Source organism: Gastrolobium bilobum, unplaced genomic scaffold (genome assembly GCF_033153095.1).
Source record: "Gastrolobium bilobum isolate Gb01-03AN ecotype WA unplaced genomic scaffold, APGP_CSIRO_Gbil_v1 utg1221, whole genome shotgun sequence".
Taxonomy (NCBI): Eukaryota; Viridiplantae; Streptophyta; class Magnoliopsida; order Fabales; family Fabaceae; genus Gastrolobium; species Gastrolobium bilobum.
The window spans coordinates 1,755,891-1,780,701 of NW_026897257.1; the positions used below are offsets into that span (position 1 = coordinate 1,755,891).

General features: G+C 35.7%; 4 protein-coding genes across 6 annotated transcripts; 3 read left to right on the forward strand and 1 right to left on the reverse strand.

The window, feature by feature from the left end:
• The first annotated feature begins 52 nt into the window (after positions 1–52).
• On the forward strand, positions 53–2,063 carry LOC133305314 (heat shock factor protein HSF30-like). Its single transcript, XM_061505486.1, has 3 exons — positions 53–634; positions 819–1,653; positions 1,748–2,063. The coding sequence occupies exons 1-2, from the start codon at positions 146–148 to the stop codon at positions 1,629–1,631; spliced, it is 1,302 nt and encodes a 433-aa protein (XP_061361470.1). The 5' UTR covers positions 53–145; the 3' UTR covers positions 1,632–1,653; positions 1,748–2,063.
• Positions 2,064–9,072: 7,009 nt separating this feature from the next.
• LOC133305388 (IQ domain-containing protein IQM1-like) lies at positions 9,073–12,211 on the forward strand. Its single transcript, XM_061505599.1, has 9 exons — positions 9,073–9,253; positions 9,453–9,961; positions 10,057–10,171; positions 10,308–10,373; positions 10,477–10,565; positions 10,673–10,760; positions 10,857–11,087; positions 11,222–11,323; positions 11,438–12,211. The coding sequence occupies exons 2-9, from the start codon at positions 9,492–9,494 to the stop codon at positions 11,879–11,881; spliced, it is 1,605 nt and encodes a 534-aa protein (XP_061361583.1). The 5' UTR covers positions 9,073–9,253; positions 9,453–9,491; the 3' UTR covers positions 11,882–12,211.
• A 1,931-nt stretch (positions 12,212–14,142) lies between these two features.
• LOC133305389 (casein kinase 1-like protein 12) lies at positions 14,143–21,936 on the forward strand. 2 transcript variants are annotated; one of them, XM_061505600.1, is made up of 14 exons: positions 14,143–14,640; positions 14,717–14,757; positions 15,803–15,872; positions 15,996–16,144; positions 16,233–16,328; positions 16,412–16,482; positions 19,373–19,434; positions 19,542–19,605; positions 19,682–19,766; positions 19,853–19,979; positions 20,121–20,203; positions 20,294–20,357; positions 20,775–20,851; positions 21,090–21,936. In XM_061505600.1, exons 1-14 carry the CDS (start codon positions 14,565–14,567, stop codon positions 21,372–21,374), a joined length of 1,350 nt encoding a protein of 449 aa, XP_061361584.1. In that variant the 5' UTR covers positions 14,143–14,564; the 3' UTR covers positions 21,375–21,936. The 2 variants fall into 2 exon arrangements, with proteins under 2 accessions (XP_061361584.1, XP_061361585.1); XM_061505601.1 differs by having other exon boundaries at positions 20,778–20,851.
• A 2,021-nt stretch (positions 21,937–23,957) lies between these two features.
• Positions 23,958–24,811, reverse strand: LOC133305472 (uncharacterized). Of its 2 annotated transcripts, XM_061505702.1 has the most exons (2): positions 24,538–24,811; positions 23,958–24,498 (listed from the first exon to the last, which is right to left on the reverse strand). In XM_061505702.1, the coding sequence occupies exons 1-2, from the start codon at positions 24,646–24,648 to the stop codon at positions 24,292–24,294; spliced, it is 318 nt and encodes a 105-aa protein (XP_061361686.1). In that variant the 5' UTR covers positions 24,649–24,811; the 3' UTR covers positions 23,958–24,291. The 2 variants fall into 2 exon arrangements, with proteins under 2 accessions (XP_061361686.1, XP_061361685.1); XM_061505701.1 differs by having other exon boundaries at positions 23,963–24,811.

Genomic DNA, 24,811 nt, shown 5'->3' on the forward strand with positions numbered 1-24,811 from the left:
CTATAAATGGAAAGTGAAGAGATTGCGTGTTAAAACACTTTAGGCAAAGACATTCGCATCTTTTCAAGACTGACACGAGGACACTCTATCAAGCGGCAAAGCACATAGACACCGAAATCTCCGGTAAAGCAAAATAAGAAAGAAAATGGTGGTTGCTCCCGGCGGCGGCGACGGTGGCTCCTTCTCTGCGATGGAAGCCTTGGGAGAGGAAATAGCGAGAGTGAAATCAGAGCTATTCGATGACAGTTCTCGTTCTAATAATTCTGGTGGCTCTTCCTGTGAAGGCGATCGATACGACGACGGTTTGAGTGAAAGGATGGAGTCAGGAGTGACGGGAGAAGAGGTTCATATCAAAGAAGAGGTTGATGACGGCGGCGTTAATGGATCTTCGACGTCTTCTTCGTCGATCGAATTGCCGAAACCAATGGAAGGGTTGAACGATGTGGGTCCACCACCCTTCCTTAGAAAAACCTTCGAAATGGTGGAGGACCACGACACCGACCCCATCGTGTCATGGAGCGAAGCTCGTGATAGCTTCATCGTTTGGGACTCTCACGAATTCTCCAAAATCCTTCTCCCCAAGTACTTCAAGCACAGCAATTTCTCCAGCTTCATTCGCCAGCTCAACACCTATGTCAGTTAAAAATTTCCTTATAGCAATCGTTCATAGTTAAATGATGATCTTATGAAAAGAAATTGAACTACTTTCATGTTTTTCTATGGAGGATTATTGCTGTATATTTATAATCTCACTCTGTTGATGCAATTAAATATTTGATTTTATAATAACACCTTTGTTTTCCTTGGTATGGGAACAGGGGTTTAGGAAGGTTGATTCAGATCGTTGGGAGTTTGCAAATGAAGGATTCCGGGGAGGGAAGAAGCATTTGCTGAAGAACATTAGGAGGAGAAGTAAGTATAACAAATTTCATCAGGGAGCATTCAATTCGATGAATCCTGGCCTGGAGGCTGAGGTGGAGAAATTGAAGAAGGACCAGAACATATTGAAAGTGGAGATTCTGAAGCTTAGGCAGCAGCAGGAGAATTCGCATGTTCAAGTCACGAATGTTCAGGAGCGAATTCGGTGTGCAGAGTTGAAGCAGTATCAGATGATCTTTTTCCTCACCAGAATGGCTAGAAGGCCAGCCTTTTTTGAGCAGTTCATTCAAAAGATTAAGCGAAAGAGAGAGATTGATGGTGCTGACATGGTTAAGAGGCGTAGATTGCTTGGAACCGAGGGCCCTTTAAGCTTCCCTAAGGTAATGGAAACAAAACCTGATGTTGATTATAGATGCCAAGGTTATGAACAGTTCAATACATTGCAATCAGAACTCAATGGACTATTGTCTGAAACCGTGAACACCAGTAGAATGGAGACCCCATCTCCCTCTCCCAATGAATTATGCAGCTCTGTACAAGGCTTGAGGCCGGGCTATGGTTCTAGACCAAGTGCGCAAGATGTATCTTCTGCTTATGATGTTATGTCAGAAAAACTACTGGAGGAAAATTCTGTTGTTGATGAAGAACTAGATGTGAATGACTCAAATATCTATCTTGAATTAGAGGATTTGATAAGTAAGCCAGCAGATTGGGTTGGATCTGCAAGTGGATTGGTGGGGCAAACTAGTTGAATCCCAGCAATTCCTTGTAATGGTAAAGTTTCTCTCCAACTTTATGAACCATCTAGTTTTCAATAACCTGCCCCCAGTTTTTTGGATTTGACATTGTATGCATTGTGCATTTGCAGGTTGAAAGAGCGTGTATTTGTGTAGATGCTCATGCTGCGACACAAGATGAAGAGCTAAATATTATAAGACTCTTCAATTACCAGCTTCTAAAAGTTTAGGACCCAGATGTTGGCACCAGTTCCATATGATATGATCAAGCGAGATTTTCATATTTCTGTTCGGCTGGGTCCTTATTGTGAATACTTGTCTTCCTTTTTTAGTCTTTTTTTTTTTTAACCTTAAATTCTGGTTTACTCTGCTTGTATCAAGTCCTATATCAGTATGTTCATATCTAAGCCTCTTATGATGCAGTAATTGCTACGTACTTGTAAATATAAAAAATACTTACAATTCCCTGCTTCCTATTGCCTTTCCAGTATCAGTATGTTGATAAATTTAATGATCCTGGTAATTTACTTAAAAAGAGATACTTGTTAGTTTGTTACTGACAGACTGTAACTAGAAAAACAATAGCTTTACCCATACTGACCAATGGCCGAGTTCATATTTTATATGACTATGTTAAGCGACCTGGGTATGGACTAGTATGCCATATTGTGAGTTCAACTGACCCGAGTTACATCAGAAACTAGCATTTTCATCGTAATACAACAATCGGAACATACAATTGGGACTTTTTCTCATTTTGATTATTTGGGTTTAATATAGAATAATTAACTGAAGCCATGAGCGTCAAGGAACACAAGCAAGGGACCCCAACAATATAATGAACATCAACTTGGAATAATGTATATATAGCTTATGCTTTTAATTACTCTGTTCCCCAACATGAAACATCCAAAAGATTGGCCTGTTCCCACATATGTAATAATACAATATATTATCATATATTAATATGTTCACGGATCGCTTTGTGTGTTCTTGGACTCGCCACGTCTCTTCTCTGTGTTGAGCTTGATTGCCGTGCGTTATCATGTAGCGAAGTTGTTCATAGAGTTTTTGTTATTCCAGATGATAATGAGTTAAAAAGGAATAATAGATATATAATAAAGTTTATTAATATTTTATAGTATAGATTCAAGATAAAAGTAATTATAACAAAAATTTATATTTGAGTATAATATAAATCATCAAAGAGACTATTATTTAGAGGTCGTTTGGTTCACCTTTTTTTTAAAAGTAACTTTTACTACTTCCTTATTTTAAAAGTATTTTTTACAAAAGTTAAAGCTATTTATATTTTTATAAAAATATTTAGTTTTTGAAAAAAATATTTGGTTTTTGACTTCTACTTTTTTGAGAAGTTAAAAATTTTAGCTTATGAGAAAAGTAGGTTTTTGGCTTTTTTTGTGACTTCTCCTTTCTTTAAAAGAGACATCTAAACGAACTAAAAATGAAAAGTGTTTTTTTTTCTTTAAAAAAAGCAATTTTTGAAGAAGAAAAAACTCATCCAAACGGACCCTTAATAGCTTCTTGATATCTCAAGTTAGACCATTGCCATTTCCTTTTTTTGGTGTGGAACTTTTTGACATAGGTAGATTGAACCTAATGCATCATCCTCTTCAAAAGGTATAATATAAATAATATAAAATATTAAAGAGGCCGTCAGCCCATCACCCAATAACCTAATCTTTTGTGTTGAAGTGATTTTTACAATTTATAAGAAAAGTAATAATAAACAAAGTATTGAATTTAATATGTATTTGTTAAATAATGATATACCTTGTTCAAAAAGACAAATAAATAAGAAAAAAAATAAAAAACTTGACAAAAGACTCTACCATCAAAGCTTGAAGAAGTCTTGAACATGAGTCCCATCAAAGAGATCGGAAAATGTGATTTGGGATGTTACTACTACCAGAGAGTTCTGTCCAACCCGTGGGATTTAGACAGAGAGATCCTTTATCCGTCTATCTTTTTGTGTTGTGTATTGAAAGAGATGGAGACCTATCCTTTATTCCATGCTTCCTATTGCCTTTCCAATATGTTGTCAACTTTAATGGTCCTGGTTTACTAGAAAGAGATACTTGTCAGTATGTTACTGACATCCTGTAACTAGTATGCCATATTTATTAACTGACCTGAGTTAGATCAGATACCAGCATTTTCATCGTAATACAACAATCGAAACATGTAATTAGGACTTTTTGTCATTTTGATTATTCTGGTTTAGTATAGAATAATTAACAGAAGCCATTGTGCATCAAGGTACACAAGCAATGAACCCCAACAATATAATGAACGTCAACTTGTAATATAATAATTTATATATAGCTTTTGCTTTTAATTACTGTGTTCCCCAACATGAAAATCCAAAAGATTGGTGGATGATCTGATTCTATTGCGTCCCTGTTCCCACACATGTATGTAATAATATAATATATATTAGTATATTCGCGGATTGCTTTGTGTGTTCTGAGACTCGCCACGTCTATTCTCTTTGTGTTGAGCTTGATTGCCGTGCGTTAACACGCAGCTAAGTTGTTGATAAAAGTTTTTGTGTGACTTCGTGTTACATGTAAAATTCACAAAAAAAAATTAAGCTCTTCAGATAATTAGTTCATAATATATATATCACCCTTTTTTCCACATCCTCCAATCTGCGTGAAATCCCCGTTGACTAGTTGAAGATTAGCCATAAGCTGGTTCTGTTTTGGGTTATCGGGCTATAAGAAATTGAGACAAGTACTCCTCACTCCTCAAAAGGCATTTGGATTTCTGCTTGTCAATTATGATTGAGAAGTCTGGACTCATGGTTTAGACACGATTAACAATCTCTTGGACCCAAGCTCAAAGTGAATTCAGTAGAATACTTAGCACATACATTGGTCCATTTTTTTCTTAGGTTAAGTATATTGGGCCATAGCCCATAGCCCATAGATATACGCATAGGCCGATATCCGCTGACTGTGTAAAAGTTTCTGACGTCTGATTCTGATTCTGATTCTGATTCCTAATCACTTCTTTGATTATAGGTGTTGACTTGGTTTTTTTTTGGGTCTAATATTTGAATTTTAAAATCAGAGGGGGGATATTTTGACTATCAAAAATGTCCACTACTATCTTACTACCTATCAAATTACCATTGGATCAAAGAGAGAGAATGTTAAAAAGTTTTTGAAGAGAGAGAAAATGTTAATTCAATAGTGATTAGATAGGTAGTAAGGTAGTAGTAAAAATTTTTGGTAGTGAAAATATCCTCCCTCTTAAAACCAATGGATATACACAGAGAAACGAAGAATTTTCATCTGAAACAAGCAATTCCTACAATTCGTGGTTGCTTTCTTGAGTAACAAGCAAAATATGTGCGCTGATGATCCTCCATCAAAGCCTAATTATTAGTTTTCTTATTCCCCTGATTTTATTATTCTAAGAACTGACACTATCATTGTTCACAAAAGTTAGCATAATAAAATAATTAGCATGGTCCATGCATTATGCATACATGAAGCCTGTGCTACCACTTTATAGTAATAATTGAGCGATGTTTAATTTGTACGTGAAGTATTTGTTGGATTTTGTGTCTAAATTTTATGAGTTATAAATAAGAAGTGAGTTAAAAAAATAAAAAAATAAAGTGAAAGGGGTGTGTGGGTAAAAGTCTCACATTGGATAAGCCTTCATTATTCACCAAAGTTAGCATCTCTCTCATAGTTATAAAACCCGGTCGAACCTGGCCTGACCTGGCCGGGTCGACCCGGAACCCAGCGAACCGGTCATCGGATCGGTTCAGGTTAAGCATTGGACCGGTCACACATCGATCCGGTCAAATCCGGTCAAAATCTGGATAAAACCGGCAAAATCCGGTGACCCGGTCAGGTCATGTATTTAAAAAAAAAAATCAAAATTGTTTCATCTTGTCAAAAAAATGTAGAACTCATTTTAAAACTTTTTGTAATTTTATTTGCTAGTATACTCTTCTATAATGACCTTAAATTTTAACTTCTAATACTGAAGCAATTTGCAGAATAATAAATTAAGAGAATGTGATACATGTCATTTTAATGTAGTTGAATTTAAAAAAAATGAGCTCAATGTCATTGAGAGGTATGTTTATGGGAATTTTGAGTTGCAATTTAAATTGACATAGTAATAGCATTTATTTTTATTTATTTATGCTTCTTATTCTTGAGTTTATTTAATGAACATTGTTTAATTCATTTTAGATATGGAGAATATAATTGAATTTATATGTTCGTATTTTTATATATCTATATATATCCGGGTCAACCGGTCCGACCAGTGACCCAGTATCCCGACCGGGTCGATGCCCGGGTCAGGTTTAATAACATTGATCTCTCTAGTTTGCCTCTTGTGGCACATGACTTTTGTGAAGAAGAGAGATGCATATGAGCCTTGTTCCACCACACGCGCACTGTCGGCCAGCTCGGTTCGATCCGGTACTGAGAAAAAATAAAAATAAATTTTTGGTCCAAAATACTATGTTATATTCGTTGCTCCCTGCCAATTTTGAACTCCCTTTTAAAACCATAAACAATGCTTCAATTCCTTCCATCCATTTTGAACCTAGATGGTACGTTCAGTTATTTTAATTTGTTCATTGTCGTCGGTCATAATGGCTCGCCGACGGCAATTCATCGTACCTGATCGGTGTTTATATATACATATAGCTCGATTCTATCTATCTTAAAAGATAATTGTTCATCAACCTTCAACATCATTAGACAGAACAAATTGTCTTAACGAGACTAGGCTCAGATTTTCTACATTTTCTTATATAATATGACCCTCTTGAATGCACTGGTGGATAAGCCAGGCTGTTATATTCTTAGCTTGGTCGATCTCCTAGCATTGCAATTTGCAACCGCAATTATTGTATCCTATACATCTTATTTTATTTGGTGATATATATGGCCCATTTCTTCTGTCGGCATGGCTCCATATCAAACTGCAATTACGTATGCCTATTCTCGTAATTTTCTTTCGCTTTTTGTCCTAAGCATGGTTTGAAGATGATTTTCTAGGCACAAAAACTACAGAAAAACAGCGAATTGGAAAACCATTGCCAAAATATCTTTGAATGAAGCTATCTTTATTGTATTAATAAAAAGCGTTGACAAAAAGATTGTATAGAGGGATACAATACAAGTTGCAGAAAAAACTGCTATGCTCCAAATCTGATGACCAAACACACGTTTGCATCGCACTGACGACGACGGGTCAACTACCTTGATATCTGAGTTGTGGTGGGAACAAACAATCACACTAAATGCCATTTACTACGGTTTAACCACAATATGACTGCAATTAGTTAGTTAAAGGTATTTAATATATTTCATCTTTAATATATAATTTACTATCGGAAATGCCTTCTTGATTAATATTAAAGATGGCTCTAGTATATATATATATATATATATATATATATATATATATATATATATATTTTACAATCAGGGGCAAAGAAAGAAAGCAACAGAAACAAAAACAAATCTATAATTCAAATTACTAAAGAAAAAAGAATAATGCATTTGAATGGAATAATTTTAAAATTTACCCTTTTGCAATGCTATAATCTTTTAAAATTTACAATTTCGATGAAGTTGAAGATAATCTACTATATCATATTCGCTATTATGGTCAACACGAGTTAAACTATATTGCCTCATAAGTTAAAATAATATAAATTAAGTTGGAAACCAAAATAAAAAATAATATATTTCACAAGTTAAACTATATTGCCTCATTAGTTTCCAACTTTATATTATTTTCTATAGAGTAAAGATACAATGAATTGAAAGTATTTTTTTTGAAATAAGAGAAAACTAATCTAATATACAAGGAAAAATTGTATGTCATTTTAAAAGATGAAAAATTATGTCATTTTAAATGAGAAAAAGAGATAGTTCATGAAAAAAAGAATGGATAAAAAAAATAAAAGTGTGAATCTTACTTCTTTGCGAGAGTAAAATGATATAAGTTATATTATTTAAAAAGTTAAATAATTTTTCCATAAATAAAAGGAATATTAGTATTATTTAGGCGGTTTCTATCCGAAGGTAAGCAATAACCAAGTTGCCAAATAGAAAAACATATTCAGGTTCCAGGTTGTGTACGGTCGAGAATATTGATGATCTTAATTTCCTTTCAAAATAGGAGGCATTGACTTCAAGAATCAAGATATCTCCCAACATAAAGAATATGAGTTATGATCGTAGACTACCATCTTATTTATTCTAAACTAAGATTATAATGTCCTCCTCATTAGTCATGCCAATATTCTTATTTCTTAAGCATTAACCATTTAATTTCCTAACATTTCTGATTTTTTTTGGTCTCCCACGAATTCTGAATCTACATGTAAACTGGGTGAATATCACGAGGGAAGAGATGAACGATAAACCATTCAAAACGTGGGTTGAAAAAATGGGTGCTAAAGTTCCAAGAGAGAAGAGACACACGATTGAATGGTATTAATTTTTGACCATATTGACTTGAACAACATGCTACGCATCCCTAAAATAAAATTGGTAACGTTATCATCTATTATTTATCTTGTGGCTGTTGTCAACGTGAGAATGTGTTTTCAACATGGCCCACATGATAATGTGATTCTTGCCATGTCTTTTCCATTCCCATCTTCTACTTTTATAAAAGGGTACTTCTATTTATCCGAGTGAAAATGTAGGATAGTACTTTTTTTTCTTCTTGATTCTGACATATATCTCGTATTTTGTGACAATAGGCAAAAGTATTTTTGCTTGGATCTATATGCGGATCCTAAAATTATTTAAAAAAGAAATAAATGAGTGAGGTCCAATTGTATGTCATCACGAAATAATTTAATTCCGGTGGGACAAATCTAAAGGCTTGGAAATCTTCCTCCCATGAGAGTGCAAGCTGGGCTAACTAATCAGCACATTGAAACGGATCAGCTAATCTTTTTCGCGAAATAAGCGACAGCTGGAAAAAGTGCATAAAAATTTATGTGAAAATTATCGCAGTAATAATTTTCTTTTTTATAAAAAAAATACAAAGTGTAAGAGATAGGTGTACAAATTTGAGTATGGATATAATATGAGGATGAAAGCAAATGGTGTTTCTTCATGGAACCTCGCAAAAGCTTACTTACTTTTTTATTTTTTATTTTTAGTATAGTAAGCTTACTTTCTTTGACCGCCAGCTTTCCGTGGTTGTTGTTCTTATTTATGTTCGCCCAAGGACGAGGACGAGTAAGAAATTTTTTTGCAAACACACCCCTTAGAAGGGACTTTCCCACAAATCTAAAAAGGAGAATTCAAACCACTCTGCTTTGAATTCATCGAAAAAGTAACCTTTGAACCTTACAGTCAGCTACCTTTATTTTCCAATTAGAAAATGTGCTGGTAGATTCGTATTGGAATTCAAACCCTGCTCCTTTCTCTCGTTTTCGAGTTTTTGACACGTATTTGAAGGCACCCTATCTATATATATATATAAGCAAAGGGGAGCCACTGTGATAGACCCATCTTCCTTTCTTTGTTCTTTTACTCGGACTTCAATTATATTCAGCTACATAACACACCAGAGATATATCTAATATCTTGATACATCATTAAAAAACGGTAAATCATTCTTCGTGGATTTTCATACTTGTTTCTTTCTTTTAGTTGTATGCATTATCTGTTTCATTTCTTGGTTAAACTTTTCTATAGCAGATTATACTGAGAATTTAATGTAATTCTTAGGCCTTGAACCATTCGAATATATATATTCTACTTATGGCTTGGCTGATATATATGTATGTTAATATCATTTGTGTAGACTTCAAAAAAATTGTAGTGGGCGAGTATCTGCAGCTCTATGGGATTATCACTTTCGATACTTCAATCTGCTTGGGAAGAAATTGTTACACATTCACTCTTTGGTCTGTCTCTCAACATCAGTTTTGCTTCTAAAGATGGGGCTTTGATTTTAAGGGCAACAAGCTTCAAGAAAAGAGAACCAGAAACTCCTAATGTTTTGTCAAATGGGTTCAATAAGATGAGCGGTTCAAGCCGGTTGATGGATAATAGACCCGAACATGTGATCCTTAAAAGAAATCTTTCATTTGTTCAATACGAGGAGACCACAGATTCGGATGCTCTTGGAAGCAAAAGTGAAATGAAATATAAACCAGTGCCCGTGCTTTCTCTCCCTGAAGCAGTGGTTTTCTCTTCCCCCAGACCTGTCTGTGAGCTTGATGCTGCTGCAACTAAACTTCAAAAAGTCTACAAGAGTTACCGTACGAGAAGAAATCTTGCAGATTGTGCTGTGGTGGTGGAAGAACTATGGTAAGTCTCAATTAAAATCAATATTTTTCAGTAGTATATTTGCTTAAACTTTTAGCTATGTATGTTATTTAACTGGTGAGTTTTAAATGATGTAGGTGGAAAGCATTAGACTTTGCTGCTCTCAAACGGAGCTCTATTTCATTCTTTGATGTCCAGAAACCAGAAACCGCCGTGTCACGGTGGGCAAGGGCACGGACAAGGGCAGCTAAGGTATTCAATATTTTAATGATTTCACGTTTCTCCAAATTGAAGTAACTTCAGTCATTGTTTTATTTATGTTATTTTATTTGGACAGATTTTTTTAGAGTCTACTAGTTGGTGCTAACTGTTATTGTTTTCTCCACAGGTTGGCAAAGGTTTATCCAAGGATGACAAGGCACAAAAACTAGCACTGCAACATTGGCTTGAAGCTGTAAGTCCTTGAACCCGAGCCTTTAACCGTGAAATTGAATTACACTTTTTTAATTTCTGGTCTTGTATTAACAGAATCAATTCCTTTCGTGTTTTTTGTACAGATTGACCCACGTCATCGCTATGGACACAATCTGCACATGTATTATGATATTTGGTTTGAAAGCCAAAGCACCCAACCTTTTTTCTACTGGTAAACTCTTGTTCCGTGCTATCTTTTTCCTCTTGACCAGTAATTATAATGAAGATGGTAAGCTAAGGTTCTAGATGGTGATTAACTTTGTGCTTTATAATATGTAGGTTGGATATTGGAGATGGCAAAGAAATAAATCTTGAGAAATGCCCAAGAAGCACACTACAACGCCAATGTATCAAATATCTTGGACCAGTAAGTTATCTCTGAACAATACCACGTTTGGATTCACAAGAACACATAAGCCTGTCTCATGTCTAATGTTGAGTATCTTTGTTGTTACCATCGCAGAAAGAAAGGGATGAATATGAAGTAATTGTTGAAAACGGAAAGCTGGTCTTTAGACAAGATGGGAGGCTTGTGGATACTGATGAGAAATCCAAATGGATATTTGTTCTAAGCACCACAAGGTCCTTGTATGTGGGGCAAAAGAAAAAGGGTACATTTCAACACTCAAGCTTTTTAGCTGGGGGTGCAACCACAGCAGCTGGTAGATTAGTGGCCCATCAAGGTGTCCTAGAGGTGTGGATTTAAGAACTGCATTTCACAATTCATACATAATGATAACCAAACTTTGTTATTATTATATTTATCTTACACAACTTTGTTCTCAGAAGCAAATTTGCTTATGAAGTGTTGTTATATCCACAATGCAGGCTATTTGGCCATATAGTGGTCACTACCACCCAACAGAAGAGAACTTCAAAGAATTTATATGCTTTCTTGAGGAGCACAATGTAGACCTTTCCAATGTCAAGGTAAAAGGTTTAGTCCTCATAAAATTACATGACACTTAATGAAGCAAAATTATACTTACCTGATTGATTTCTAATATAAAATTACCTGATGGTTGTTTTGCTTGTTTCTTGCAGAGATGTGCTATAGATGATGATACTTCTTCACTTATTGGGACTAATTCATTTACTGCCATTAATGAAACACAACAAACTATTGGTCCTACTCTAACTTCCCAATCAGGCCCTGCAACTGCAATTAATGTCAATGATAGCAACGTGCCAACAACTGTTCATAAAAAGGATGATTCAGCAGCAGCAGCATTTAACCTGTCCAAGAGGTTGTCTTGCAAGTGGTCAACTGGGGCTGGACCTCGTATTGGGTGTGTCCGTGACTATCCTGAACACCTGCAATCAAGAGCATTGGAGCAAGTCAATTTGTCTCCAAGGCCCACTTCTTCACGCCTCGTTAACTATGGCCCAATTCCTTCTCCCAGGCCCAGCCCTAAAGTTAGGGTGTCCCCCAGGCTTGTATGCATGGGATTACCCAGTCCAAGAAACCCAATTCCAGCTGCAAGTTAAAGGAAGCATCACAGGATTTGGGCCATTATTCAGCCCAAAAATGGGTCAGCTCAGGATTAACCAGAACTGTTTTCTCTCTCTCTTTTTTTTTAACCCATAATTCGTTTATTTCTTCATTATTTTAGGAATTTGGTGTGGCACATTGGATCCTTCACCCATTTCTGCCTCTTTGTTTTTTGGGAAGGCATAAAGATTCAATTAACATTTTTTATATATGGAGTAGTACAGATTATAAAGCATGATAATCTGGAAACTCCTCTTTTACTTTTCCATCCCCCCCACTTTTCTTTGTTACAAGTTACAACTCTTGTATTTTTCTTTTACATTATGTTACTTCTCCGAATGAATATACCAATTTTTTCTAATGACCATTCCATTTTTGGAACTTGAAAAGAAATGCTGTGTGTTTTGGACATTAACGTCTCGGTTGGTACGAAATAAGTGATGATAAAGTGAGTCTCGTGGTGGACTGGGATTCCATGTTATATTTTCAAAAGTTGGGATACATTAGTGTCGCGCAACTCAGGCTCTTTATCATACCCAAAATAAAAATATAAGCTTTTTGACCGTTATAATTTTTTTTTAATAATTAATTATCAAATTGACCTTGATTATAAACTATTTCAAAAATGTAACCTCCCCAACAAACATAATATCAATCTGTCCCTGTTTGACCGTTGACCACCAAGCCTACTCGGGTACATCTCTCCCTATCCGGGTATTTTTTGAAATTTTTTGCCTACCCGGGTAAGGAGGGTTGTACCCGGGTATAGTTCTTGAATCTGAAAAAATAGTTCAATTATTTACCCGGGTAAGGAGGGGTGTACCCGGGTAAATCTCTGAAATTTCAGTCTTTAACACAGGATTTCTGCATTACGATAGATCATGTTTGATGCTTTGATGTTCTGTTAGGGTATAAGTCTTTAACACATGATTTTTATTTTCCTCTGTAATATCCCATGTAACAAAGATGGTGTAAAAATTCAAAAACAACCCAAAAAAAAAAACATTACGCACTAAGAATAAAATCCGCGACGTAAGGCCAATGACAAATCACACAAAAAGAACAAAGTAGCAAAGTATATATGCGATATGAGTGGATGAAATAATAAAGAAATAGTTCCATTGAAATCAGAATTTTTTTGATGGGATATCACATTTTCTATGTCGCGGAAGAAGAATGCTATTATTGTTCAATGAAGATGCATTATGAATAGAGAATGAGTCCTCCTCTTTTTTTTTTTTTTTTACATAAATTTACAGAAGTTGTCCTCATTTATTATGTGAACCCAGTTACGCACAAAGAAAGATCACATGGGAAACACTCTTAGCGCTGTTTCTTCCAAGTCCTTCGAATTGAGTAGAGCTCCGGGGTATACAGAAAGTAATGAAGAGTATTATGCTTTTGAGGAGCAGAGTGTGTTTTATTACGCTGATGATAGAACCTCCAAAGCTTCAATCAAGAAGATGAGACGATTCGGCAGCAACCGCGTGGAAAAATCCATCATCTCTGTCACAGATGGTGATAACGTAAATGCGCTTTCTTCACAGACGGGGTTTATGGTAAAGATTTACCCGGGTACACCCTTCTCTATCCGGGTAAATAATTCAATTATTTTTCCAGATTCAAGAACTATACCCGGGTAGACAAAAATTTCAAAAAATATTCGGGTATGGAGGGGTGTACCCGGGTAGGCTTGGTGGTCAACGGTCAAACATAGGAGATTAAATTTTTGAAATAATTTATAATTAAGGTCAATTTGATAATTAATTATTAAAAAAAAAGTTATAAGGGTCAAAAAGTCAAAAATATACGTTGTATCAATTATGGAAACAAATTGATAATTTCCTCCAAAATGGAATGACTATTATCTAAGTAAAACATAAGTTCAATATTATCATAAAATGTATTTTAATTTTAAAATAATTTCATTTAATATCTCGGTTAACATAAGATTAATAACAGCACAAAAAATAAATATATATGACACCTAGTTCTGAATAAAGAAGAGCAAAATGATCGAGTTACGCGCAATTAGGTCACGTGTTTATTACGCAGAAAGTTGATAGTGGATAGATAAAGTCACGTGTTCGGGGCCCCACTATTGAGAGTGGCCCGAAAAGCTTGTGTGTCCCACCTAAAGGAGAGGGAGTTGCGCCACGCGTAAACAGCACGCGTGGACATGCCAAAGAAGCAAGAAAAAAACACACCAAAATAACCAACGGTTGCAAGCAAGAATGGTGTTGCTGCTTCGAACGGATCAAAGACAAACCCATTTCATCTCATCTCATCATGCAAGAGAGAGAAACACCATATCCATCAATATCGTCACTGCTCCTCCTTACGCTTTCCTTTTCTTCCTTATTCTCTCTACCCACCCCCTTTTTTGTTAACCTAACCCTACAATTATCACACCCAAATACCACAATTACAATCACAATTTTACCTAATTCCTCACCCTAGATCTCACACCAAAATCTTCTTTCTTTTTCACCATCTCATTTCTTTTTCATTTTCTTCCGTTATACCTTTTTTTTTCCTTTCTTTTTATCTATTCATGGATTCCAGTTCTGGGTGCCGACAATTTGTGGCATTTAATATTTACTCAATTTGGAATTAGGGGTTGTGGTTTGCTTAGGGTTCCAAAGATTATCGCTCCCCCCCCCCCCCCCCCCCCCCTGAATGGAACCTCGTGTAGGGAATAAGTTTCGGCTCGGCCGGAAGATCGGTGGCGGCTCGTTTGGCGAGATCTATTTAGGTTGATTTGTTTTCTTACATTATTTTCCCATATATATATAATTTGGCTCTTTTTGCTGAGTTGTTTTCTTGTGCAGGTACTAATATTCAAACTAACGAAGAGGTTGCAATTAAGCTTGTAAGTCTTGTTCATCAATTGGGTTTCGGATTTTATTCCAATTTCAGCACTATTTTTTTTTATCCAAATTTTTTCTTTTTTGGCGTCGTTTGTTTCTTTGAAGCATGAAAAACAATTTACGAGCTTTATTTGTGTACTTTAATTTCTGCTATGAATGAGTTGTGGGAAGGATGATTTCCTGTGAAATTAGTTTCTGCTCTGAATTATGTGCGAGGGGTTGTGGAATTGGTTATGAGCTGTTGTTTTATCCGGCATTCTTAATGACATTGGTGTAAGCTTGTATTCTATATGTCAAGTGCCTTCACTGAGCTTATTCCTGCTTCCTATTTCTTTGGAAGGTGACTAAGTGCTCTCTTAAGAGGGTGCCTGTGAAAGATATTTGATCGTTTAGAAACCACTTTTTGTATTTGAAAGCTTTGAAGAGACCCCAGGCAGGAAGTGAAAGTGTAAATACAATGAAAGAGTAGGGTTGTGTTAGGCAATTGTTACCCAGCTCAAGACTTTGTGAATCTTTATCACATGGTCTGACGATATAATTGTGATAAGGGTAGCTTGTTACCCATAAGCGTATTATCCAGTACAGTGTTAGATGAGCTAGAGCTGCTACTTGATACTCGGATGTAGTGCAAAAATAAGCAAGGTTCTCACATTTTCTTGGATGGATGCTGGTAAACAAGTAAGTTCCAAAGATTGGAAGTAGGGTGATATGAATGAAACATGCCTTGTTTACTCAGTCAAATTCCCTCACTTCTCAGCAAAATATTGGCATTTCCCTGCTTATTTAAGATGGTGATTCATTATTTCTAAAATCATTGGCTGGGGATTGAATTGGAAGCAATGAAATACTAATATGGCTTAACATTCTGTGTAATTGAAATTTTCTTTTAGTAACTTTGTTAAGCTGGTTCCTCAAATTGAACTTTGCTTCTAATTTTGGAATTTGTTTTTTTAAGTAGTCACTGGATTCTTGATATCTTCAAGTGGACTAGCGCTGATTTTCTTGTTCTTTCTTTCTGTTACTTGCTGTGCTTTGCTTTTAAATTAGGAAAATGTCAAGACAAAGCATCCTCAGTTGCTGTACGAGTCCAAGTTGTACAGAATTCTCCAGGGAGGAAGTAATGACAATCCTCATATTAATTTTTTAACTTTCTTTTGCTTGCATTTTCTGCAATCATCCCCCGTAAATTTATCTCATTTATAATTATTAATTAGTTCTAACTCAAGGTTGATTTTGGCAGCTGGAATTCCAAATGTTAGATGGTTTGGGGTGGAAGGAGATTACAATGTTCTAGTGATGGATCTGCTTGGACCTAGTCTTGAAGATCTATTTAACTTCTGTAGTAGAAAACTATCACTAAAGACAGTTCTCATGCTTGCTGATCAAATGGTAGGCTCTGGTTGACTGTATTACCTTTCTGTATACATACACACACAACTTTTGGCCTAGCCTTTTTTTAAACTTTTTTTTCCCCCAGATCAACCGTGTTGAGTTTATTCATTCTAAATCATTTCTACACCGGGATATCAAACCGGATAATTTTCTGATGGGATTAGGAAGGCGTGCAAACCAGGTGGCTGATCTTGTTGATGTGTACTTTGGATTTATTATATGTTACTATCTGGAGATATTTAATGCATATTGGTGCACATGTAGGTTTATGCTATTGATTTTGGTTTGGCTAAGAAATACAGAGATAGTTCAACCCATCAACACATTCCTTACAGGTACGAAGATTCAGTTGGTGTGCATTAAATGAGGTACTTATCTAGGTTATTGCTGTTGTTAGCCCTTGTTGGCATTGTAAAACTATTATAACCTAATTTGAACTACACTTATCCAATGGCAGTTGTAACTTTGCAAGTTATCATATGCTGTACAGCTGCCATATGCAAAAAGAATAAAGATTAAAAAGATAAGGGGGGGGGTGTTATTATGGTTTTTCTGAGAATAATAACATCACTTGAATATAAAATAATATGTTGTGTATTGATCTAATTCAGAGAGTTACAATATATAGAGACTCTAATGGGCTTAAGTGAAAAGCCCAGACCTAATACAATCAGCATAATTACAGACTAATCAGCATAATTACAGACTAATCATATCTAATCATATTTAATATATTCTAACACTTCCCTCAAGATGGTGCGTATATATTGTGAGCACCAAGCTTGTTACAAATGTATTCAACCCGAGGACCTCTAAGAGCTTTAGTGAAGACATCCGCTAGTTGATCAGAGGAGTTGACGAAAGCAGTCTTGATTTCTCCTGACTGAATCTTTTCTCGAATGAAGTGACAATCAATCTATATATGTTTGGTCCTCTCATGAAAGACATGATTAGAGGATATATGTAGCGCAACTTGATTATCACAAATGAGTGTCATGGATTGTTTTTGTTCAGAAAGATGAAGCTCCTGAATCAACTGCTTTAACCAGATTAACTCACAGGTAGTATTTCATTGCACGATACTCAGCTTCTGCACTAGATTGAGCAACTACAGGTTGTTTCTTGCTCTTCCACGAAATTAAGTTTCCTCCAAAGAAGACACAATAGCCGGAAGTAGAGCGCCTGTCCGAGGGTGATCCTGCCTAATCAGCATCTGAATAACCACAAATTTCTGTATTTCTCTGATCTGAATACAACAAACCTTTTCCTGGTGCTCCTTTGATGTATCGGAGGATCCTCACAGCAGCATCCCAATGTGAATCACAAGGGAAATCAAGGAACTGACTAGCCGTACTAACAGCGAAAGAAATATCTGGCCTAGTCACAGTAAGATAATTAAGATTCCCAAATAGCCTCCGATAACGTCCAGGATCAGATAACGGCTCCCCCTGTCCGGGCAATAACTTGACATTAGGATCCATGGGTGTGTCAACTGGTTTACTCCCCAACATACCAGTTTCTTCTAGGATATCCAAGGCATACTTCCTTTGACAAATAGAAATGCCATGTCTAGAATGCGCCACCTCAATTCCCAAGAAGTAACGTAGCTTCCCAAGGTCCTTTGTTTGAAATGTACTGAATAAATGCTGTTTTAACTGACGAATTCCGTCTTGATCACTTCCGGTGAGAATGATGTCGTCAACATAGACTAACAAATAGATGCACTTGTCAGGAGATGTAATCTTATAAAATACAGAATGATCAACTTTACTGCGGATTAAGCCAAACGCCTGAACAGCAGAACTGAAGCGACTGAACCATGCTCGAGGATATTGCTTGAGACCATTTCGAATTTGGTATCAGAGCCTCGCCGTCCCCCACTTTCTCTTGTGGTGTTTCTTAGCATAGGTAGGCTTTGCATTGTCCACTCTTCAAGTCGAATGGGCTCTCGTGTGAGGGGGCGTGTTGAGATGTATAGTCCCACATTGGTTGTATGTGCAACTAATGTGGAGTTTATAAGGTCTTGGGCACTCCCACTCTTTGAGCTAGCTTTTGGGGTGGTGTATCCCAAGATTCTTAACAACGTCAAATAAACTTGCTTTAGCTCACCTTTTGGTGGTTGTCATAACACAATGTAGATATACTAATAATCTAATTGTTGCTACTATTTTTCTGGACATTCACTCTAGTGTGACGAAGCTCTGAATGCCACTCCATATACTGTATTGTAGCTGGAATATGCAACTTCTGGGCAGTAGCTAAACTGGGAATTAGAGAAGGACGAGGGTTTTATGTGGCATACTTGGAAACAAGTTCAGAGCTTTTTGAATTTAAATTTATTTTCATAAATCTATCTAAGCATGAATTGATTTCGATAATTCCTAGTTTGTCTATAATTTGCTATTTAACTGGCTAAATGCCACATATTGTTTGGTTGGTGTTGTTTAATGCTTCAAAAAGAGCTAAAAGATCAACTGTATGGCTGTAAACAGTAATTAAGAAATTAGAATGAAGGAAAAGCTGAGGGATGACAGGAGATTAAATGAGACAGAATATTGACTTGTAAGTTGTCTTACATAAAAGTATTGTTAACCGATCTCAGAAGACTCAACTCTGAAGCTTGTTAATTTGATTGCGAATTCATATATTACTTGGAAGGTTCCTATCTTTGGCATGTAGATTAATGCCATTCTTTCTACTAAGACTAGAACTCGTTAGTCATAATAAGTGAGGAAACACTTAAATATTAAAGTTGTTGCACAAAAGAATGCTTTGTTATCTCCTCGTCATAGAATATCCTTATGCATTCCCGAAAACAGAAATTCAATTCATGGCATTTCCTGGTAAGTATGGTTCTTCCCTTGCATCCAAATCCTCCCAGTTTCCCAAAATCTTGAATTTATATGTACAATATGACCCTATTCTTCCGGCGACATTCATAATTTGTAGACAATTTTCATTTTGCATTGATTCCATTGTTTGATTCTTTTCGTAAGTAATTTATTTACTTGATGGATTGGTGGTGTGAAGTGTACAAATTCTGCATGCTGTTTTAATATTTCTGTTTATTCTAGGTTCTGATTTCTAGGATCTGGTTGTGATTCGTATCAGTAATATCACATTAATATTTCAGCCAGTATTTTAAAAGCATAGACTTGGATGCTACTGTTTGGATATCAATTTATTTTGTGATGTGTGTAATCGATTCAATCATTAATGCTGCAGGGAAAATAAGAATTTGACTGGAACCGCAAGATATGCTAGCATGAATACTCATCTTGGCATCGGTATGCGTTATTTCATGATTTTTCACTGATATTTGTATAACGAATGGTTAAGTTTTGTTATCTAATAGATACATGTTCCTTCTACTTCTCTGGTGATTGATACATAGAGCAAAGCCGAAGAGATGATTTGGAGTCTCTTGGTTATGTTTTGATGTACTTCCTGAGAGGAAGGTAATTATTTCTGTCTACCCTACTTTGGTGTCTTCCTGTACTGTGTACTTTAGTCTCATTTACGTTTTCTTTGTAGTCTTCCTTGGCAGGGACTTAAAGCAGGAACCAAGAAACAGAAGTACGAGAGAATCAGTGAAAAGAAGGTTTCTACCTCGATTGAAGTAAGTTAAATTATAATTAGTCTTTTTTAAAGAATATATTATGTACATTTTCATGAATCACTCTGAGAATTTATTGCTTATTCCAGGCCTTGTGTCGAGGTTATCCAACAGAATTTGCATCATACTTCCATTACTGCCGCTCATTGAGGTTTGATGATAAGCCAGATTATGCTTACCTCAAAAGGATATTTCGTGACCTATTTATTCGTGAAGGTTTGAAATTATTCTCATGTAGAAAGGATCCCTTTTGCCTCACTCCTCGAGTTTATCATTTGTGTACTTCCTCATATATTTTAGCTTTTAATCTATGTAGGACCATGGTTTGAATTTGCTTTTTTACATGTGTTTGAACAGGATTCCAGTTTGACTATGTTTTTGATTGGACCATTTTGAAGTATCAGCAATCACAGCTGGCCACTCCTCCAGCACGAGCCATTGTAAGTGTTTGCCCTCCCTTCCCCCTTTAGGATTATCTTTTTCATCTGTAATGGATGGAACTCAACTCCAAGATGCTTGCTTTTATTTAGGGTCCTAGTGCTGCAACCAGTTCTGGAATGCCACCGGCTGTTACTAATGCTGATAGACATACAGGTACTTTATTTAAGTTTTCCTCTAGAGTGATAGGCCTTTCATATTTTTATCTGCATGTTCCTTTATCACATTCTAGTTCAGTAAATTTACTTACGTGTATGATTTTTTTTTTTTTTTTTTTCGAATTCATATAACCATGCGATGTCTAGCTTACTATCACTTGTCAGATGGGATTAATCTTTCCTTTCTGCTATTTTCTTAATTTAAATATTATTTCTTTTTATTCATTCTGCAGAAATTATTGGTTTTTATTTGTCTCCTATTCCTCACTTGCTTTAATACTGTCAGTTTTTGTTTTTTTCCAACTACCCATTGATGTAGGTTTTGTATTAGCATTTGTCTTGGACTTTTTCACCCAAGTTTAAATGGTATATAGCTAGCTTTTGATCTTTCTGGTTTTTTTCATGTCTCTATCAGGAGGGGAAGAAGGGCGACCTCCTGGTTTGATTTCTGTGGATTCGAGACGAAGAATGTCAGGGCCCATTTTAAATTCTGTAAGTTTCTCAAAGCTGAAAAATTCAGTCACCAATAGTTCTGCTGTTATTACTTATTAAGGATGTTATGCTGAGATTTTTTGGAGTGTATAATTTGCATGTGGTTCCTTTTTCCAAAATCAGATCATTGTTACAGATCTGTAACTTAAATGATTCTGAATGTGATGTGTGGCGCCTGAGTATGTGCAACTATGGTACTGTTGTAAACTTAATAATTGCCTAATCTGTGATTATGCAGTTATCAACTGCCAATATCTTGGGTCAGTCAAGTGGATCTTCAAGGCGAGTTGCTGCTTCTAGTAGCCGTGATGCATTTGCAGGTGCCGAGTCAGATGTTCGTACTCGTACTGCTGAGGCTAGCTCCAGAATTTTGAGCGGGCAAAGAAGTTCACCAATTGGATCTTCTGATCCTCCCAAGAGAGTATCATCTGGGAGAAATGCTTCTCATGTAAAAAATTATGACTCTGCCCTTAAGGGCATGGAGGGTTTGCAGTTAGAGAATGATGAGAGGGTCCATTATTGATCTCACCTGCTGATCTAGTGAAGTCTATGAGTTGATAGGCACTGCAAAAGTTGCTTATGTTGCTAAGTTGAGCTGTGAGGAAATTTGGATCTGAAATTGAAATTCTGGGTTTGTTTTGTTAACTCATCTGCTCAAACCGATGAAGCTGAGAAGCTGAAATAATTTGAGCTAAGCCAGGGATTGTGCTTGCTGTAAAGCTCAGGTTTAATTGGCACTTCGCTTCTGGTGGCATGAACTTCTAATTTTTATAACATTTTCTGTGAGTTATTATATTGGTTTATCAGATGTTTACAGTGTCACGTGGACCACAAAGGTCAAAACTATCAAATACCAGCAAAAATGTAATTAGCCATTGTACTCTTGTTGGATAAGATTCCCATGGTTTCCACGATGTAAGTATCTGGAAATTATTCGGGCATTAGGAACTTGGAATGTCCTACCTTTTGAGGTTCATATTTAAGCTTAAATCATAGTATCTCTCTAGTTTTTCCCAGTTATCTGTCCCAATAAACTTGTATGGAATTTTATTTCAATCTGTGAAAAAGGTTTTCATTAAACTGGATTGATTGGTGTACTCATCATGTCGGGGAATTCCTGTAATCCTTTTAGTTGGTCTTTTTGATGGAACAAGACTTGCCTAGTCAATTTCCTTATTTGTGCAGTTGGGCATTCCTGTATGTTTAAATATAATACCTGATTTTAAGCTCGATCGTCCTAAATTATTAATTAATATGATACTCATTTGCAGTGGGACTGTGTTAGCTAGCAATTCTTTGAAGATTGTGGTAAAGAATTTCATGTGCGTAGTGTTTATTTGACTTGTAGCAACGTCTTGTTTGTTACTTGGTAACTCAGGTGCAAATGTTTGTTTATGAATTCATGGCTTTAGCTGTAGTTTCAGTATCGTTTGACGCAATTGCGTATATTTGACCCATAACTTGAGATCCATCTACCAACGTGTAATTAAAATTTGATGCATTATGTAAAAGTAAGGGATATAGATTTTTGAAATATATAACCTGATATTGAAAGACCTCATGTTTGTTATAGTATCTGGCTTTTATAAGCACGTGAATCACAACGTAAAAAGTGAATTAAACTGAATTAAGCTTGTCCTCTTCTTGAATTTGAGAAACAAAGGCTTATTGGTCAAGAGCATGGGAACCATTCTAGCTTTGAATAATAATAGCAGAGTTCAGATATTGATAGCGAAGAGAACAAGCTGGCAGTGAGCAACTCGTGTAATTTCTACATGATGTGTCTATGGAAAAATTGATTTGAGAGTACCATATATCTGCTGTATTGTTTGTTCATGAATTAAGCTACCAATTTCGCTGCTGAGACTGATATGATATGATTTTAGTAGGGAACAGTAAGCTAACAAGACCAAGTGCCCGTTTGTTTGCACTTTTAACAAAAAAGTAACTTTTATCTCTTTCTTATTTTAGAAGTCTTTTTTATAAAAGTTACAGCTATTTATATTTTTATAAAAATATTTAGATTTTGAAAAAAATATTTGATTTTTGATTTCTGCTTTTTTTAAAAGTTAAAATTTTTAGCTTCAGAAAAAATTAAGTTTTTGACTTTTTTTGTGACTTATGCTTTTTTTAAAACATACATTCGAACGAACCAAAAATGAAAAGTGCTTTTTTTTAAAAAAAAAAGCAACTTCTAAAAAGAAAAAAACCTATCCAAACGGACCTTAAATCATTTGGTCTCATTGGAGAAAATCCTAACCACCCAAGGCAACATATAATAGTATTTGCCATGTATCGCATAAGTCCTATAACTAGGTTAGTGAACTAGTTACTTAGCAAATCACGATATGAAATACTAACATATAATAGGATTTGCCATGTATCGCATAATCCCTCAGAAAAAGTATACATATGAAATACTTTTTTGCTTGAATTATGCAAATTATGGAAGAATCATTCAAGAATTTGGTTGAATCTGTCATATAAGACTCCAATATATATTATATATATCAAACACTGTTTTTGATAAATACTAATCTGTATTCGAAGTCGTAATAGATCTGATAAATCAAATCAATCAAATTGCAACTCTCGTGAATCAAATTCCCAATTTGTCATGTCCAAATTCCTAGTTATCTACAGGGTTATGAGCAAGTGCTATTCCAAATCCAATTACTTCACCAGTATCCGTTGTTTCAACCAACAGTGTGACTTACATTTCTTTCCCTGTATACTGAAAGACTTCTTGGAGAAGTCTATAGAAAATGTCACCTCTAAACGTGGCATATAGCATCCAAAATGTTTCTTCCCGAGCCGTATCATTATTATCATACAGAAAAAAAAAAAAAAAAAAAAAAAAAAGTCCTTGTGAACCTCAAAACTCGAGCAATTCAAACAGAAAATTACATCAAAGAAGAAGGCTCCTCCTAGCAGAGTCTAGAGTTCATCAATTTACGAATGAGGAAAAATAGAAGAATATTAGCTGGGAAAACGAGTGAGCCATAAAGATTTATTCGATACATGATCATACATGACAAATGGAATAAAAACACACCGATTGGCATTAGTTTCATGCATGCACTGATCTTGTTCAAATAATAAATGAATAACAGTCTAGAAGGAAATGAAACTTCACAACCACCAGAGTTAGAAAAAGAAGTCGCAGCAGCAACATAATTACACTCTTTACAGAAACCAAAATGAACACTTGAATCACAATTTCAATTTCTTTTTCCATATTACATTTCTTAAGTGTACTTCCAGCCATGGAAATAAACACTAACCATTAAATCAACAAAGGCAAACAATTATTCATTCATATATAAGAAACCCAGCCGAAAGATGCTCATTTTGATAAGAGATTTAAGGACAGTACCGAAATTAGACACCCTTAAGAAATAAGGGTTAAAATTTCAAAGAGCACCGACCAACCAAAGAAGCTACCAGCCATAGACAACTCTGTTGCACCTGTCCTTGAGCCATTTAAAACTCTTCCTAAGAGACCCTTTAAGTTTACCTTCAACAGCATAAACCTTGTAACTAGCCACCCTCTTTTTCCTCTGCAACTCAGGATCACTAAAGCTCCAACTTTTTGAAGTGGACCCATTTGTGGACTTGCCTTTCTTGAACTTGGCATCGTTTCCCATCTGGGTTTGGGTTTGGGTTTGGGTTTGGGTTGGGTACACAGAGGAGGCATAGGAGGCACTGTGACAACGGAGATCTTGCATGCCACCTCCAGAGTAAGTCTCAATCTGCATCCTTCCATCACCGTACGATTTGGATCTGAAATCTTCCATTTTTTATTTTTTGCAAAGGAAAACACAGAACAAGCAAGTTGGAACACTCCACTCTCCCCTTCACTGTTTAAAGATTCAACCTTTTTTTCCCCAAATGGGAATGGGGATGGGGTTGTGTTTTGTTTTTGTTTTTGTTATTCTGCTGTAGCTAATAGCAACCTTT

Coding starts and splice junctions, on each gene's coding strand:
- LOC133305472 (XM_061505701.1), bottom strand. CDS start 24,648: ATGGAAGATTTCAGATCCAAATCGTACGGTGATGGAAGGATGCAGATT.
- LOC133305388 (XM_061505599.1), top strand. CDS start 9,492: ATGGGATTATCACTTTCGATACTTCAATCTGCTTGGGAAGAAATTGTT. Junction 9,962..10,056: donor GTGGTGGTGGAAGAACTATG/GTAAGTCTCAAT, acceptor TAAATGATGTAG/GTGGAAAGCATTAGACTTTG. Junction 11,324..11,437: donor TAGACCTTTCCAATGTCAAG/GTAAAAGGTTTA, acceptor TGTTTCTTGCAG/AGATGTGCTATAGATGATGA.
- LOC133305314 (XM_061505486.1), top strand. CDS start 146: ATGGTGGTTGCTCCCGGCGGCGGCGACGGTGGCTCCTTCTCTGCGATG. Junction 635..818: donor TTCGCCAGCTCAACACCTAT/GTCAGTTAAAAA, acceptor GTATGGGAACAG/GGGTTTAGGAAGGTTGATTC.
- LOC133305389 (XM_061505600.1), top strand. CDS start 14,565: ATGGAACCTCGTGTAGGGAATAAGTTTCGGCTCGGCCGGAAGATCGGT. Junction 16,145..16,232: donor TCATGCTTGCTGATCAAATG/GTAGGCTCTGGT, acceptor TTTTTCCCCCAG/ATCAACCGTGTTGAGTTTAT. Junction 19,435..19,541: donor GAATACTCATCTTGGCATCG/GTATGCGTTATT, acceptor ATTGATACATAG/AGCAAAGCCGAAGAGATGAT.